The sequence below is a fragment of the Sorex araneus genome, chromosome 2 (genome assembly GCF_027595985.1).
Source record: "Sorex araneus isolate mSorAra2 chromosome 2, mSorAra2.pri, whole genome shotgun sequence".
Classification (NCBI taxonomy): domain Eukaryota; kingdom Metazoa; phylum Chordata; class Mammalia; order Eulipotyphla; family Soricidae; genus Sorex; species Sorex araneus.
In genome coordinates, this window is record NC_073303.1 from 94,277,738 (window position 1) to 94,295,473 (window position 17,736).

The 17,736-nt window shown below is 51.5% G+C and overlaps 1 protein-coding gene across 1 annotated transcript in view; it reads left to right on the plus strand.

Moving 5' to 3' along the window:
* NDRG1 (N-myc downstream regulated 1) overlaps window positions 1-17,228 on the plus strand; it is a 55,088-nt gene extending 37,860 nt beyond the window's left edge. The window contains exons 8-16 of the mRNA XM_004602444.3: window positions 75-161; window positions 2,334-2,390; window positions 4,909-5,012; window positions 6,425-6,481; window positions 7,897-7,948; window positions 9,071-9,118; window positions 10,471-10,506; window positions 11,663-11,714; window positions 15,317-17,228. Coding sequence (XP_004602501.1) covers window positions 75-161; window positions 2,334-2,390; window positions 4,909-5,012; window positions 6,425-6,481; window positions 7,897-7,948; window positions 9,071-9,118; window positions 10,471-10,506; window positions 11,663-11,714; window positions 15,317-15,558 — 735 coding nt within the window. The 3' untranslated portion in view covers window positions 15,559-17,228. The remainder of the gene's footprint in view (window positions 1-74; window positions 162-2,333; window positions 2,391-4,908; window positions 5,013-6,424; window positions 6,482-7,896; window positions 7,949-9,070; window positions 9,119-10,470; window positions 10,507-11,662; window positions 11,715-15,316) is intronic.
* The last annotated feature ends 508 nt before the right edge of the window (window positions 17,229-17,736 follow it).

Here is a 17,736-nt window from a genome sequence, read left to right on the forward strand (position 1 = left end):
CCCTGGTTTGATTTTCAGACTCACCATGTCTCCCTTGGCCATGTTCCTCTCTTACCTTCTGTCTTGAATTGCAGCTGAACAACCCTGAGATGGTGGAGGGCCTCGTCCTCATCAACGTGAACCCGTGTGCAGAAGGCTGGATGGACTGGGCTGCCTCAAAGGTGAGGAACCGTGGTCAGGTGGGGTTTTGTGCTTAGAGACCTCTGCACACTCCACCCTCACAGTCCCCTAGTCCCCACCTCCACAAAGAGAGGAGGTGCTCTCAGCATTGCCTGGAGAAGTAAATGACCTCTACTGTTTGCTGTTCAGAGGTCACTGGGAGGCTGCTGTCAGATTCCAGAGAGACGGAATCCCCAAGTCAGCTTTGATAAGCAGATACTCAGGAGTATCTGCTGGCTCCACAGAGATAGTTTAGAGGAATGAAGTTCATGCCTGGCACGTACCAGTCCTGGGGTTCCATCCCCAACTCCACAGGGTTCCCAGACAGGCAAAACTACATCACCACACCTGAGCGCCAATAGAACCCACACAGCAGGGCCGAGTATGGCTGGGAGGGAAACTGGGTCTCTTGGAGCACTGCTAGGGAGCACCTCCCCCCCAAAGAAGTGCCTGAGACTCAGAAGATAAACAGTATTCTCTAATCTCAGGAATTAGCCATGAGTAAAGAAATATCACTTGAGTCTCCATCTGTGCCACTTAGTGTAGGGGACAGTAATAATTAGCTAACATTTATTGATTGTCTAACAGGTGGTATTTCTCCGTGGCTCTATATGCATGACCTGTTTAAGTCTGTGGCAGAGCCAGTTGGTGAAAGTGGCTGTGACTGCTTTACAGAGGGGGAAACTGAGGCTCAGCAGAGTTAAAAAAGCTATCTAGGGGTACATCCAGGGGGAGACCTGGGCCCAGTGTTGCTCCTGGGCCTCGGTGGCCCTTACACTTGTGCCCCACCTGCCCCGTCTCCTCCTTTCTGCCTTGACCAAGCGCAGGAGGTGGCCACAAGGCCCCTGAGAGGAAGGGCTCCTGTGTTCTGGGAAGCTGGGCTCTGGACTCTGGCCGCTGGCCTTGGTCCATGCTTATCCTTTCAACATTTCAAAGATGATTTTTTTTTTCATAAAGGCCCTGGTATCTGCCAAGAAAAGAGGAACACCATTCCAACTGCAATAGACAAAGTCTTTCAGCTGGGGTGATCCTGGCTTCTCAATTTGGAAGTGTGTTTTTGCCAAGTTTGCAGTGGCTGTCAGGCCAGAGGATTTGAAAGGCTGGGCCCCCCTCTGACCCCATCGCATTTTGGCCATCCTAGTATTGCGTCCCCACCTAGAGCCCTCCCTGCCACATGAGTGCCAAGTTCTGAAGCAGGCACACTTGGTTTTCACTTTATTCTCCAGCATGGGAAGTAATGTGTGCCGGTCAGCTTGTTTGGCTCCTGGGCAGATATTCTGAGCCAGGTGCAGAGGGCAGAAGATGCAAACCACTGGCTGACATGGGACTGACCTGTGATAACGGGGCTCCACCATCTGTCCCAATGTTCTGCTTAACCCCAGTTCTGAGAGGGAAGACTCACAGCAATGGTCAAGGATGCATCCGCCCCTGGGTCAGATCCTAGGGCACACAGTGCTTCCAGGGAGGCTCTCCTTGGCTCTGTCTCTGAAGTTCCTCATACTCCTGTTCCAGTGCTCTGAGCCCCAGCACCAGGGCAGCATCAAATGCAACATGGAGGTCTAGAATTGAAGGTCATCTCCTTCAACAGATCCTGCGTGAGCCAAACTAGTCAGCACACACTTAATGCTCTTGGTGCATGCCTAGTACTTCGGGAGCCCCTGCTGTGTGCCTAGTATCACATATTAAACATATGTAAACTTGATCCATTTTTCACGCATACCTCATATTTATGACTCTCTGATGGTCTATCTAATATTTATGGAATTTTCGTGGTAGACTAGCATTGTCACAAAAGAGAGGTGAGAAGTGAACGTTGCAGTGTCATCAGGAAACTCAGTTTATTCGGAGAGAAGCTGTCTTGAGGGGGAAAATTTAAAGGCTAGTTTGAGGTAAGCAGAGCCAGAAGTGGAGACTCAGGTGCTCAGAAACAGTGAGCGTGGGCCTCCCTTACTGAGGACTCAGTGTACCCGGAAGGGGCAAAGCTAGTAACAAGTCGCATCTCTGTTGAGTGCCTGCTCTTGTCTGCGCCCTGTGTGTGGACCTCTGAGGATAAGGCGGGGCTGACCTCCAGAGACCCCAGGTCCAGCAAATATCATTTATTACCTCTTGACCTGGATTTGAGAGCTTGCCTCTCAGTGAACCCCAGTTTCCCAATTCTGTGATTTGTCCTGCAGATTTCCGGATGGACCCAGGCTCTTCCGGACATGGTGGTGTCCCACTTCTTTGGGAAGGTGAGTCCCGTGGCCTGGTCTTTTGTTCTTCACACTGAGCGGCTGTGGCCGCCCGACGCACAGGACAGAGAGGCCAGCAAGATACACACTGGTGGTGCCACACGCTGATGCACATGTGACATTATTGCTTCACAACCGAAGCACGCTCTCATCCTTTATCACTTCAGACTTGCAAAGGACGTTACTGAATACAAATGCACACATTGAAAGTGTAGAACTTGACAAAGCTGAGCACCTGGGTACACCCAAAAAATTATCACCCAAACCAAGATGATGGGGGTCAGGAGAGAGCTCAAAGAATGGGAGCACATGCCTGGAGTGAGCAAAGCCCTGGGCTCCATCTGCAGCCATACACGGGCCCCTGCACAGCACTGAGGTGGCCCTGGCAGACTCCAGCACCTCTGCTGCACCTCATTATGGGTCCAACTATCGAGTCATCTGGCCCCTAGGTTCACTGAGCTCTGCTTGGGGACTTCCCACCTTGTGCCCTGAGGTCACCCTCTTCCTCCTCCCGCTTTCAGTCAGATTTGCCTTTCCTAGCTTTTTATACAAGCAGCTCACACAGTCTGTGCTGTGCTTTCTTTTCTGTTTTTTTTTTTTGTTTGCTTTTTGGATCACACCCAGCGATGTTCAGGGCTGACTCCTGGCTCTGCACTCAGGAATTACTCCTGGCGGTGCTTGGTAGACCATAGGGAATGCTGGGAATTGAACTCAGGTCAGCCGCATGCAAGGCAAACGCCCTACCTGCTGTGCTGTCGCTCCAGCCCTGAGACAGATATTCTTGAGTGCCTGCTATGGAGGGTGCATACCTGTGTTTCCTGCACCTACGGGGGGAGGTGCTCAGTGCCTCCAACCACTACAGTGGGTTCTTCCGCCCTCTGTAGTCTGGACGCTGCCATCTTGGCTTGGGCTGCCTGTGCTTTTTGAGAGGCTCCCAGGAAGCTTCTTCTTGGCTTCTCCCAGCTTCCAGGCGCTTCAGCCATTCGTGGACTTCTGGCTGCTTGCTCCCATCTCTGCCTCCAGCTTGCATTGGCTTCCTCAGTCTCACATTCCTGCTTTGCTGCCATTGGATTTAGGACCCACTGAGAAAATTCACCACGATCTCCCCTCTCAGAATGCTTCCCTTTTTTAAAAAAAAAATTTTTATTAGTGAATCACTATGAGGTACAGTTACAAACTTATAAACTTTCATGTTTGGATTTGGTTTACATTCCTCCACCAGTGCCCATTCTCCTCCACCAATGTTCCCAGTATCCCTCCCACCACCCCCACCCCAACCCCGACCACCCCACCCTGCCTCTGCGACAGGGCATTCCCTTTTGTTCTCTCTCCTGTTGGGTGTTGTGGTTTGAGAATGCTTCCCTTCTACCTGCAACCACTGTTGTCCAGATGAGTTCACCTGCACTGGGCCAGGATGTGCCATGTCCATGGTCTCCAGGTGCTGCCTCTTTCTGCGTTAGCCTTCACCGGCGTCAGTCTCCTTCCCTCTTCCATGCTTCATTTCACGGCATGTGATACATTCTCTCCTCACTGAGTGTCTGATAGGAATATAGAAAAACAGAGGAGGGGTGTCAGATTCGGAACCAGGCATGACTGTCCCTCAGACCACCAGGATATCTGGGGATTGATGCCAGCTTCCTCCCGCTGTGTTTTGCTCGGAAGCTCCAGCCCGGACTACCTTCCATCCCACCCTGTGCCATTTAATAATGAGTTTTCCTCTTTGTTGCGGAAATGATCGGGGCTGTTTGGACCAGGTGGCCCGAGCCTGGCATGGGCTAGCGGGGCTCCCGCCCAGCGTGGCTCTGCAGCCACTCCTGACACCAGGCTAGTCTGTAAAACCTACAGTGTCTGCTGGTGTCCAAATGAGAAACAGAGCAAGCCCCTACCTTGTTTTTCTGTCCCAAATCATATTCGGAGAGAAGCCCAGGAGAGGAGCAGCTGAGGTCAGACCCCCCAGGGTACCGGGGATGGTGATTACATTCCGAACTCTGGCTACTTTCCATTATTGGAGTGGGCTTTGTTTTTCAAGCAGGAAAAACATCTCTTCAAAGTGTCCCCATGAAAGCCACCATAACAACAACAAAACAAACAAACAAGCAAACACCGGCCAATTGTTGCATGCATTTTTACTTGTTCCAAAGTGAATGACTGTTAAATCTCAGCATTTAATGAAACAGGAATGTGTTTTTTGGTGTCTTGGGGAGCAATGAGTTTCAGGGATGTTAGGGCATGTGCCCAGCTCGATGGGCAGTGATGGGGCCATGCTTAGTATGGGAGGACTAACTTCCAGTCAGAACTCCTGGAACCAGGACCTTTGATGGGCAGGCTATGCCCTGGAAGTCTCTCCTGCACCTAGTTAAAATTTAATCTCAGTCTGTCTCTGGGTATTTTAGGTCCCACAGCCTTCTTAGAGATTTAGGTCTCATTGTTGTCACTGGTACCTCAATGTCAGGGAAATCAGAGAGTGATGACCCAGGCTGCCGTGCTAATGAAGCTTCCCACCCCTCTCTGCACACAGGAGGAAATGCAGAATAACGTGGAGGTGGTCCACACCTACCGCCAGCATATTGTTCATGACATGAACCCCGGCAACCTGCACCTATTCATCAACGCCTACAACAGGTATGGGCACCAGCGCGGGGCCACACCACGGCCACTTAGCAGCCTCCTTCTGGAGGTCTGGAACGCAGGGCCGGGCAGAGGCTAGAGAAGATCCCACCTCTGAAATTGAGCAAATAAGATAAAGAGATAGGGAATCCCATCAAGCTGACCCTGGTGTTGGGAACTCTTGGGGAGGAGCTGCGCTACCCCTCCAGACCACTAGAGGCGCAAGCACCGTAAGGCCAGTCATGCCCTCCAGGGCTGGGAGGACATTCCTGTGCCCCGGGGCTGACCCCAAGTGGGGCTAGATCCCAGGAGAGCTGATCGTGAAGGATTCCACGGAGGCTGCTGGAAGGTGAGTCATCCACAAGGATAAAGCTGCACCTTCTCTCAGTTTTGGGGCAGAAGTATCATTAACCCTAATTGTGGCTGGTATTGAGGTCAACGTGCGACTGGCCCTGGAGACGAGGCTGTCCACGAATGCCCCATGCTCTGCCCTCCTCTCTTTGCGGGCACAGAAATGGGTCTCGTGGCTGTGTCCTCACACAGTGACAACCTGACTCCATGTTCAGCTGAGCAGGGGCCCAGTTACCTCCCTCGGCCCCTCCTCTTGGCTCCCGGGAGTGTAGGAGAGTGTGGGACTATTCTCCGGGACTGAGGAAAGAAACAGGGGCACAGCTGGTCAAATCAGGCTCCCAGCTGGACAGTGGGCACACAGAGGACCATCCGCAACCCTCCAGTCTCACCCTTGCTTGCCCCTGTGCCAAGCATCAGCAACAATAGGTTCTTTTCAGAACCTCACAATGCGGCTGCTCTTAGCACTCTTGCTTCCTGCTTAGGAAGTGAAGGCACAGAAAGGTTGAACCTTCTGGCCAAGGTCACAAAGCTAGAAGATGAGGAGCTTAGTTTGAGCCTGGCCTGTTCGGTGACAGGTTATGAGTTGAGTTGAAGAAAGGAAGAAAGGGTGTCTTGTACCGGAGGCTTTCTGGCAACCTGTGCAGGGGACACAGGCAGTATGGGGGCTTTGAAGGAAGCGAGTGGGTCTGGTTTTGCATGTGAGGCTTCAATGTCTGTGTCCAGGATTCTGAGTTGAGGACGAGTGAGACTCGGTCTGAGTCGAGGAGCTGGGGAAGAGGCTGGACACTCGGCGGGTGGAGTTCCAGGAGGGGAGTGACAATTTGGGAAGCGATCAAATAGCACCTGGGGGGCAATGAATGAGGAGGGATCCTGAAGAAGGGGAGGAGCCTCACTGTTGCAGAAACCAAGTGGATGGATTCCACAAAGTGAGTTTGGAGGCTTCTATAAGCCTCCAAACGTGGTAGTTTGGCCTGGAGGCCACTTATTGGGACTGGGGACCTTGGCTGAGAAGGAGGAGGAGCTATGTGCATCAGGGGAGGGACAGCTGGCACTAATGATGCGTCTGTTGCCTGTAGCCGCCGGGACCTGGAGATCGAGAGGCCCATGCCGGGAACCCACACGGTCACCTTACAGTGAGTCCTTTTCTCTCCTGTGCACTTCAGCTTTGTCCCTGGAAGCTTGTGGAGGTTTCTGAGATCGGTAACTTCCTGTGGTAGGATGTCACATCATTAAGAACTGGAGATTTCGGGCTGGAGCAATAGCACAGCGGGTAGGGCATTTGCCTTGCATGTGGCCGACCTGGGTTCGATTCCCAGCATCCCATATGGTCCCCTGAGCACCGCCAGGGGTGATTCCTGAGTGCAGAGCCAGGAGTAACCCCTGTGCATAGCCAGGTGTGACCAAAAAAAGCAAAAATAAATAAATAAATAATTTTTTTTAAAAAAAAAGAACTGGAGATTTTCTGCAGAAACACCCTCAAGCCATTCCCTTTTCCACTTTGCACAATTCTTTTTTTTTTTTTTTTTTTTTTTGAGGGGGGGTGGTAGTGGTGATTCACACTTAGCTGTGTCTGGGACTGACTCCTGACTCTGCGCTCAGGATTCACTCCTGGCCGGGACTCGGGGAACCACAAGGGGTACCCGGGATCCAGCCAGATTAGCCGCAGGCAAGACAAACACTGTAACCCTCTATACTATTTCTCTAGCCCCTGTGCAAGTTTTTAGGGCGCCCCTGACACCCCTGTGGGACACATCTAAGAGATGGACTGATAGTCACACACAGACTTTGTCAAGCACCTACCCCTCGCATTGCCTCCAAGCCTGGAGAGGAATAAGACACAGACCCACCCAAAGTTATCTATAAACTCAGGAGGCAAAGGCAGAGGCGGATGCAAACTTCCCTGTCTTCCACCAGAAATAACTGTGTCTTTATATAATTCCTTGTGTGAACCATAGTTTTGGACACCTGAACTTGGCACAGAACATTTCCTTTGTTGGGCAAGTCATTTTTTGTCTCTGGATTGGGTCATTGGCAAAGTCCTACACATCCTTTCTTAGTGGAGAGGGATCTTGAAATACAAAATAAACAGAAGAAGAATAAAATAAAAAAATAAAAATCCATCAGGACAAAGAAATTCTCTAACTAAAATTCATACTGGTACAAATAACTACCCACCCATTTGATCCTAAGGCCCAAACAGGAGAAAGAAAGTAAAATAACAAGAGCAAAAGGGAGAGAGGAAATGGAAATCAGAATTTGTTTAAGAACCACAGTCCTGGGGCTAGAACAATAGCACAGCAGCTAAGGCATTTTCCTTGCACGTGGCTGACCCTGGTTCGATTCCCAGCATCCCATATAGTCCTCTGAGCACCACCAGGGGTAATTCCTGAGTGCAGAGCCAGGAGTAATCCCTGTGCATTGCCGGCTGTGACCAAAAAAGGGGGCAAAAAAAAAAAAAAACCACAGTCCAAATCTGAGATGCCTGGGAATCTGAAGTCCTTAAGGAGCTGGTGCTGACCCCTCCTCTGTTTTCCTCCTTGTCCTCCAGGTGCCCTGCTTTATTGGTGGTTGGAGATAATTCACCTGCCGTGGACGCTGTGGTATGTAGAGCTCAGTCACTGTTTTCTGTGTGGAATGCAATGGTGCAATTCTGGCTGGCTCTGTAGGACGCCCCCCTGTCTACAGTATGACTGACTTCATCAGGCCATGGATGTCTTCTGAGTGTCAGATTAGCCCATCCTCCGACCCCTGCACCTGCCTGGTGATTACCAGCCCTGGTGGCTATTTGCCCACAGATCCTGTCACCTCTCCAGGCTCCACCCTCCCGCCCCACCCCCGGTTCCACAGTTTCTTTCTTTGAGTGTGCTTGTCACCTGGCTTCCTGGTCAAGAGACCCTTCTCCCACTGGGGAGTCAGGGGGTGCATTTAGAAGCAGCTGGTGCCTGATTGTCTGGCAGGGCAGAGAAGCACCTGGAGAGCCAGGCATAAGCCAGGCTTTCTAGCTCATTTCACCCCGAATTCTCACTTGTGATGTTGCGAGGCAAAACAAGGATTCTATTTTCCCAGTATCCACCAAACTGGGCCCGTGGCACCTTGGGGTCTATGAAGCAGAGACCTAGAGAGATGACATGGCTAAGGCAAAGACCTAAAGTCTCCTGAAGAACCATGAGCTTTTCATTCTCCAATATGTTGAATGTAATCATAGGACACATCAATAGACATATATTGTCTAGATCAAAGGAGGTGATGGTTCTCCTGTAGGTGTGTTGAACATAATACATTATGTGTATGTATTTTGCCCAGTTTAGGATGTACACTGCTACTGTGGAAAAATATATTAGCTTGTATAAGGTATCAGGCATAGGGTTGACAAACCTGTAGCATCCCTGGTGATAACTGGTTAAACAAGAACACTCATTAGCTAGTAATTCCAGACTACCTTGTACATTTTAGCTAAGAGCATAGCAGCCCTTTTGGAAAAACACCATCTTCATTTTACTGATGAGGAAACTATAGTTCAGTGAGGAAGAGCCTCACGTCTAGTCTTGGTGTGGCTGGATTTTAAAGCCATCTGTGTTTGCTCCCGAGGCCGACATTCCTTCTCTGCTAATAGAAACCCTCATTTCTGATGATAGTGGCAGAAGGTCAGGAAAAAGAGGGAAAGTGTGTTTCGGGGTCTAGGCAGGAAAGTTAATGAATTTGTTCTCACTTTTCTTGTCTAGGTGGAATGCAACTCAAAATTGGACCCAACAAAGACCACTCTCCTTAAGGTACAAGGGCAGGAGGGCTGGACATTTGGCTTGGTCTTCTTTAGAAAGCCCCTAAGTTTCCTGCAACAAGTGCTTGACTGAGACAAATCTGGTGGTCAGGAACCCTAGAAGTCATTGTTTTGTCTCTGTGTCAGGCGGGGGGGTGGTGAATAATAGAGCACTTGTCTTGCCTGTGTGGGGATCCAATTCCCAGCAGCACCACATGGTCCCCCAGCAATGAGCTGGGTGTGACCAAGGCATCCAAAAATAAGAGAACATAATTATTTGTCCAAAGTTCCAGTGGATGCTGACTGCAGAAATGAGAGACTCCCTCTCTGGGACCCCTGAAATGTCCAAGAAGAGGCTTTCCCACAAACAGCCAAGAACATCGTCCCGGTTGGGCTCTGTCAAAGGGGAGAACTACCACTGCCCAAGGCTACTGAGGGGCTGACGTGTGTGGAGCTTATTCGAGCATCGTGTCTGTGTGTCTGTTCTGTGCGGGCCTGGGGTCTGCATTGTGCTGGGAAGTGGGGCCCACTCAAGCCAAGAGAGTATTTGGGGCAGTCTTGGCCCGAGACTATACAAAACCAGGATCTTCCTTGCAGCTCCCCTGTAAGCACAGGCCTGAAATGAGGTGGCCCAGGAAGCCAGGTGTCTGTAGCCTGCTGTTCCCTCAGCAGCCTCCACCCCAGAGGCTTTATTTTTCGGTGTTATTTCTTTGTTGCTATTGGTAGCCACATCTGGTCATGCTGGGGGCTGCTCCCCGCTCATAGCTGAAGGCCAGAAAGGGACTCTCAGCAATGCTTATGGGACCAGGGATTGAACCCAGGCCACCTGCATGCACAGTATGTGCTCCTGTCCATTTAATGCTCTCTCCCACCCTATGTTTTATTAACTCTGTGTGTGTGTGTGTGTGTGTGTGTGTGATTGCATCCAGAATCCTGGAAAAGGGCATAGGGACAAGACAGATGCTGTGCTTCAGTCCTGAGAGGGTGATTCATGGGTCGACCTGTGAATCCCTTTGTCCAGATCCCAAACACCCCATGTCAGCCCTTCTGCAGCCTCCAGGCTGCCCTCCTAGCTGCAAGAGGATGGGCAGAGAAGTCACATCTCCGAGAGGACAGTCCTCCCTCCCAGGGCTCCCGGGAGACACAGAGACTTGGTGGACAGGACCTCCAGGGGGTCCGGCATGCTTGGCGCTGCAGGAGTGGGATTGCTTAAGAGACAGCCGGGTACTGGGGTAGACACTAGCCAAAGTGGCCTCACGAGGTGGGGCCGGCACCCAGCCAGTCCCCTCCCTAGAGCAGACACGTGGCACCCAGGTGAGCTGCCTCATGCGCTCTCCAGCACTAATCGACCCCTCTCTCTCCCAGATGGCGGACTGCGGCGGCCTGCCCCAGATATCTCAGGTGAGCGTGCGCCAGACCCACGCCAATCTGCCCGTCGCCACCCCCACCCCTGTGCCCTGTGCCTACGTCCCAGGCCATCCCCCACCTCCATGCCTGCCCCCCACCCTATTCTCACCTCCACAACCTGTTCCCGCCTCCTACCTCATCCTCACCATGCCTGCCCCTGACCTTGTTCTCACCTTCATTCCTGCACCCACAGTCCTATTCCCACCCCCCGCCCCATCTCCACCTCCCACACCTGTCCCCCACCTCCACACCAGTCTTCACCTCCTCACCTGCTCCCCACCCCGCCCCCACCCCCATACTTGAACCTCACACCTGTGTCCATTTCCCTCCCTCCCTTCACCTCCATACCCCTCCCCTCCCACATGTCCCTCCTCCGAGATGGCCCCTGAGTCCCTGCAAGCACCCCTGCTGCTTCCCTCCCAACCTGCTCCACCCCTACCTGCCTGGCCCCAGAGGACCGTTTATCTGTAGCCCCCTAGTCTCCCGTTTTCTGTGTCCTCCATAGGAAAGTTCAGCTGCTCGTCAACCGGCCTTAGGCCCCCCACTTTCACCAACCCAGCACGGGACTGCAGAACTCGGCCCCCAGCCTCTCTTACAGACCCAAAGTCAAATCTGGGCCTTTTGGGAGCTCTGGGTGTTTCTCCTCTCTAGCCCCGTCTGCACGGATCCCCTCGGGGTGGGGGTGGCGGGCTTGCTCTGCCTCGGTCTCACAAGCAAGCCTGGCTCAGACCAGCCAGGCGCCTTGATGCAGCTCCCTGGAAGTGACCTGCGTTTGAACTCTCTCTCCTGAGCCAAAACTAATCCTGATCTCCCAGACAGGACCATAGCTGTCCTCTGTTTTGTCCTCTCACCACAGTGGACCCTGTTTTGAGCCAGGCTCCCTTTTATGTTTGTTTTGCCTCCCAAGTGTTGCTCAGAGAGCCAGGGCCACTCCCCGCTAGGGCCAGGGACCACCGGGGGGCCACACCTGATGGTGCTTCCAGGCCTCCAGGGATGTGCACCAGGCAGTGCTTACGGGCGGTGCCAGGGCCTGAACCAGGCTCAGACATGTGCCAGGCACGTGCACACACGACCTATACCATTGTGATGACCCCCTGGGGCCAGCGGAACTGGGCACTCTGGAGACTAACCAGACTCTCTTCCACTGCAGCCCGCCAAACTTGCGGAGGCCTTCAAGTACTTCGTGCAGGGCATGGGCTACAGTGAGTATGGGGTTTCCGGCAGGGGTGGGGCAAGGGGCAGGGCAGGGCAGGGAGATGGAAACGTGAAGCTCTGAACCAGGCCGTGATGGATATTTGAAACCCCTTCCTTGCCTTTAGCCGTTGGCCAGGGAGGCAGACAGAGGGAGGCAGAATCAGGGAAGCTGACTTGAGGGGTGGGGGCCGAGCTGCAGGGTGAGGCCCCTGTTCTGCCTTCTCCCGTTGCTGGACAGAAATTGTTTCACAGCAGGAAAGTTGCGGTGTTCGTTTGGGGGCCACATCTGGTGGTGCTTGGGGCTCACTGCAGGCCTCCAGGGTGAAAATCCCGCGGCAGCCCCTTAAATCAGTTCTCCAGACCAGTTGCTTGGGTTGTTTTTTTTTTTTCCATTATTTTTTTCTTTCTGCTAGGGGACCAAACTTGGGTCTCCTGCATGCCAGGTAGGCCTGCTCTTACCCTCCGAGCCACAACCCAGGTCCCCAGTTCCATGCCCAAGAGACTCCCTGTGGTTGTGGTGTTCATGATGACGATGGTGGTGATGTGCTGAAGATGACTCATTCAATGATTTTCTTCTCATGTTACCCTCACCATAATCCTCCAAGGTACTCTCGTCCTCGGCTTACACATACATCAGAAAGCTGAGGCTTTGAGAGATTAAGTGAGAAGCCCAGTTGGGCCCTCGGACGGGTCATTGAAAACTAAGCTCTGTGTAAGTGGCCGATTAAGCTCTTTATACTTCAGCGCATGTCTTTGCTAAGTCTTTTGGTTTAGGAGTTGAAGGATAAACAGGAGCAGAAGTCAAGGACTTGTGGCTTCTTGTGTGAAGGTTCTAGCTGGTTGGTGGGGCCCACCTCCGGCCCATTTCGACACACACACACACACACACACACACAGTCTCTCCACCAGGGCAGACAATATTGGGTTCCAGCCCCCACAGCCCAGGCCAGCCGTGTGTCCAGTTCTGCAGAACCGCTTTGGACTCTTTCCACCCACTGTTGGCAATTATGATTTGTGTACCCGTCTTCACTGGGAAGTCTGAACTGCTAAGCTCTTCTGTTTTTCTTGAGACTTAAACTGTTTGGTCGTCGAAAATAGTAACAGTCTGTTTGGTAAACTGACTGCGGTTTTGAGATGGGCCTCGGACAGCTGTAGTTTCAGTGAGGCTGGGAGCAGGATGGGTGCTGTCTGCCGTGCTGGGTGGCAGGTGGGGCTGGGACGTGTCCCCAGGTGCCCTCAGCAGCAAACATCTGCTTATGGTCCCCCACCTTCAGGGCCACTGTCCCTCTAGGAACAGGGGGTGCCGAAGCAGTCACTGGAGAAACCTCCAGGCAGCCTTTTGGATACAGTCCCTTCCTGGCTGTGGATCTCAAGTGTGTTTGTCTTGGACCTGCCTTGGGTTTTGGGTTTTGCCTTCAAAGTGTTTTCTGGAGAGGAAGGAAGTGAAAGGCAGGTCTTCTTCCCACCCACCCCCACCCCCACCCAACCAGCTTCTATTTCCAGAAAGCCATGCTGGAAGGTTTTGGGGGAGGCAATATGCACAGCCATCATCCCAGAGGCCTCAGCCAAGGAGAAAGTATAACCTGAGAACAGGAGGTTGTTGACTTAACTACTAACCTTATGCTGTTGACTAGAAGTCTTCCTGGTCACATAAATAGCCGATTAGCATCTTTTGTATTTATATGTATTAAACAGTGTTTCTACAGTAAAACTAGAGAAAAGAAAACATTCTCAAGAAAATCATAAGGAAGGGAGACCCATGTCTTTGCAGCATTCGACTGCATTTTATTGGTCCCACACATTTGCATCATCTGTTCACGAGAATATCCCCATTGAAGTGGCCCTGTGCACTTTAGACCTGTGTTGTTCAAGAGCCAGTTGTACTTACTTCCCTCGTCCCTACTTGTAGCTGCTGCTCTAGGCAGGACTGTCCCTTGGCATTCATCATTGCCAGGGTCTGCTGAGATCAGTAAAACACCCAGATTTCCAGTCAATAAAGATAGGATATGTTTTGGGTTTATCCCATACTTCTGGGACTCAAAATCTAGATTTTATTTTATTTTATTTTATTTATTTTTTTTTTTTTTTGCTTTTTTGGGTCACACCTGGCGATGCACAGGGGTTACTCCTGGCTATGCACTCAGGAATCACCCCTGGCCGTGCTCAGGGGACCATATGGGATGCTGGGATTTGAACCCGGGTCGGCCGCGTGCAAGGCAAACGCCCTACCCGCTGTGCTATCTCTCCAGCCCCTAGATTTTATTTTTCTTTTGGGGTCACACCTGGCAATGCATAGGGGTTACTCCTGGCTCTGCACTCAGGAATCACCCCTGGCAGTGCTCAGAGGACCATATGGGATGCTGGGAATCGAACCCGGGTCAGCCGCGTGCAAGGCAAATGCCCTACCCACTGTACTATTGCTCCAGCTCCTCAAAATCTAGATCTTGAGGAAAGAATTAAGTATGGTCAGCCCTAATTGTCTGTGGGTATCTGTCATTGTGAACCACCACATCTACCCACAAGCACAGAATGGTACCCTGACATGTATGTGAATTCGCTACCTGCCTGCACTGATGGTTATTTAATGTGGCATGTGCTGCAATGCCTCAGTTGAGTAGTGCCTTCATTCCCTGGGGCTGCCCTAACAAATTCTCATTAATGGGGTAACTTATAACTCTGGCAGCGTATGCTCTTTCAGTACACAGTTCTAGAAGCTAGACATTCAGATCAATGTGTAGGCAGGGTCATGCCTCTTCCAAAGGTCCTAGAAGGCATCCTTCCTTGCCTCTTCCCAGCTCCTGGTGGATGAGGCTGCCCAGTATTCTCTGGCTACTATGGTGACGGGCTCTGTGTCTTTATCTTCCCAGTGTCTCTGGAGTGCTCACTTGCATCCTTTATGCCCTCTTCTTTGGTTCATCGAGGCCCTTGTATCCAAATAAGGCCACATTCTAAGGTCATGAGAGTTATCAAGTTTGGAGATGACTCTCTTCCACCCTGTAGAGATGGGAAGATTATTTTGTCTCTGTTCCCCCTTTTGTTGTTTACTTGCCATGCATGAGGGCGTAGTAAGCCCTAAAGAATGTACTCGATCATTCTGGGAATCTCTGTTCTTGGGAGAGAATGGAGAGCTGTCCTCCAATCTCACCATGTGTCTTAGCCTCTTTACCCAGGGTCTGCATGGCTGAGCCCAGAGGATCAGTTTCCTCAAATACCCTCCCCACGCCAGTGATCGAAGACAGTGTGCATTGGTGGACTTCCACCAAGCATTGGCACTTTCGGAGGTTAACCTGAATCTTCCCATTTTACAGATGGGGCTAGAGAGAAGGGCACTCACAAAGTCAACAGCCTTTTAGCCAGTGAGAGAGCTGGAACTCAAACGCTGCGCTGGGCTGTCCAGGGCAGTGTCCGTTGCAGTGAGTCTTTGCTCATCTGCGTGCCGTGCTCCTCTCTGAGCTGGTGCAGAATGGCAGAGAGCAGGGCGCCCGGGTTTCTCCGGGTACAGACAGGACATGGGTGTGAGAGCAGGGGCTGTCTAGAGCAGGCACTCCTGCTGGCCTGCAGTGCTCCCGGCCTCTTCCCCGCTCTAATTCGCTGCTTCTTCTCTCCCCAGTGCCCTCGGCCAGCATGACCCGCCTGATGCGGTCCCGCACAGCCTCAGGCTCCAGTGTCAGCTCCCTGGAGGGGACCCGCAGCCGCTCCCACACCAGCGAGGGCACCCGCAGCCGCTCCCACACCAGCGAGGGTGCCCGCAGCCGCTCCCACACCAGTGAGGGTGCCCGCCTGGACATCACCCCCAACTCTGGCGCCACCGGGAACAATGCTGGGCCAAAGTCCATGGAAGTCTCCTGCTAGGTGACCTGTGGGAATGGCCACCCCTGAACTCTGAATTGCTGTAGCTTCCCTTCCTTCAGCCCTTTCCTGTACCTCCACCCGCGCCTGCCACACCACATATAACTCGGTATTAATCCAAAGCTTATTTTGTACGAGTGAGCTCTGGTGAGAACAAAGCTAGATTTGGTTCGTTGAGGGCACCCTTTGGGGCAAGGATGAGTGGGTGGACCAGAGGAAACGGAGCCTCAGTGTCCTGTTTCCATGAGTGAGCAGCCTGAGCTACTGTCCTCCACAACCCCCACCCTGCAGAGACCCCCACACACTGCCAAAAACAAGAAACACGGCGGTCAACACTTCATAGACTTCAGCTAGGCTGACCTGCGCATCCTGATTTCAATGGGCGATGTGTTGGAGAGTGTGGCCCACCTACGTCCTGTTTCCTCTCCAACTCAAGCCAAGAACCAACCAGTTTCTGGAAACAAAAGCCTTTCGGATCTGGGGAGGGGGAGAACAGCAAATTGTGGGGGAACTCTTTCAACTTGGCCAAACAGGAAGTTGGGAAAAGATGGAATTTATATGTGGAGGCCAGCAGTATTTGGAATCCGCTTAGTTAACATTAAATAATAGATTTTTTTTTTTTAAGTGGGTGCATCTCTCCACTTTTTTATGCCAAAGCATACAAGTCTGTTTTTCTGGCTGCCTCTGGAAGGGCAGACAAAGTATGCAGCAGGGTGTTCGGGCTCTGCATGGAAACTGGTTGGAAAACACTGGGATTTAAGGCTTTGGCTCATCTGTCTTCTCCTCCCTGGCCCCTTCTTCCCACCCCCAGTCCATGAGTGAGTGACTTTTATTGTTCATGAGAGAGAGCATTTATAGTGGTAGTTGCTTTCTTTGACATGGGGAATTATATTTTGAACAGCTGGGCTTGGCTGTGATAAATGTTCGGGCCTTGGGAGATAGGGCATGGGGGTGGGAGTGATCTTCCTGTTCCTAGATGTGAGGAATTCTTGTAGAGGTGATGGAATTTAGTGCAGTTATGACTTCAGGCCAGCCCAGCCTGGTTCCCAGGAATCTGGTGTGACTGCGTGAAATCCAGCTTCCAATTTTGGACAGTTGGGGTTGAGCCTGAGCTCGACAGCTGGACATTTCTGTTAATGTTGACCCATCTTCAGATGGCCCCGTTTGCTCCTGTAAGGGGTGGGGATTCACATGGGACACCGAAGAGTGGCAGTGAGGACTTGGAATGTATATCCTATGGGCTTTTATTCCCTCCTCTTCCCCTTTAACTTCCTTTTGTTGAATGGGTGGCACCACTGACATTTCTGGGCAACATTAGCCAGGTTGCCCGATCCTGTGCTACTACTGCCTTTTGATTTTTCATTTTGGCTAACCATGGGTCTTTTTAGAGGAAGTTGGACCAGAGTTAGTGGACCATTGCTGAATCAACTGCTGGGGCCAAGCGATTTCTGCGGTCCTAGAGTTGATAGAAGGAGATCGTCCGGCCTTTTAGGACACTAGAAGACAGTGACTCAGTTTACCTGCCACCTACCACCTGGGAGATTTCCCCTGACTGGGTCGAAAGAACAGGGGTCAGGACAGGAGATAGAAAACTTATGTATAAGTCATTCCAGAGGAGTTTCTTAATGAGATATTTGTATTTATTTCTGGACCAATAAATTTGTAACTTTGCAGTGCCTTGTGCTTTTTTTCACCCGGGGATGGATGGGTATCATGGATATCATGCCTGGGGCCTCCCTCAGCCTGTCCCTCTCCTGGAAAATCCTATTCTTGAGAGAAGCAATCCACTGGACAAACAATGTGAGCCACAGATGGAACTTTGAATGCTCTAGTAGCTCCATTAAGAAAGATAGAAAGGGGGCTGGAGCGATAGTACAGTGGGTAGGGCATTTGCTTTGCACACGACCAACCCAGGTTTGATTCCCAGCATCCCATATGGTCCCCCTGAGCACCACCAAGAGTAATTCCTGAGTGCAGAGCCAGGAGTAACCCCTGGGCATCACTGAGTGTGACCCAAAAAGAAAAGAAAAGACAGAAAAAAGGCAGAAAAACAAATGAAATTAACTTCAGCGATACATTTAGTTAAAGCTAATGCATCCAAAATATGATTATTCCATAGACAGAATCAGTAAAACAATTGTTTAATTTTTGTTTTGCTTTTTTTTTTTTTAAATGGGGCTA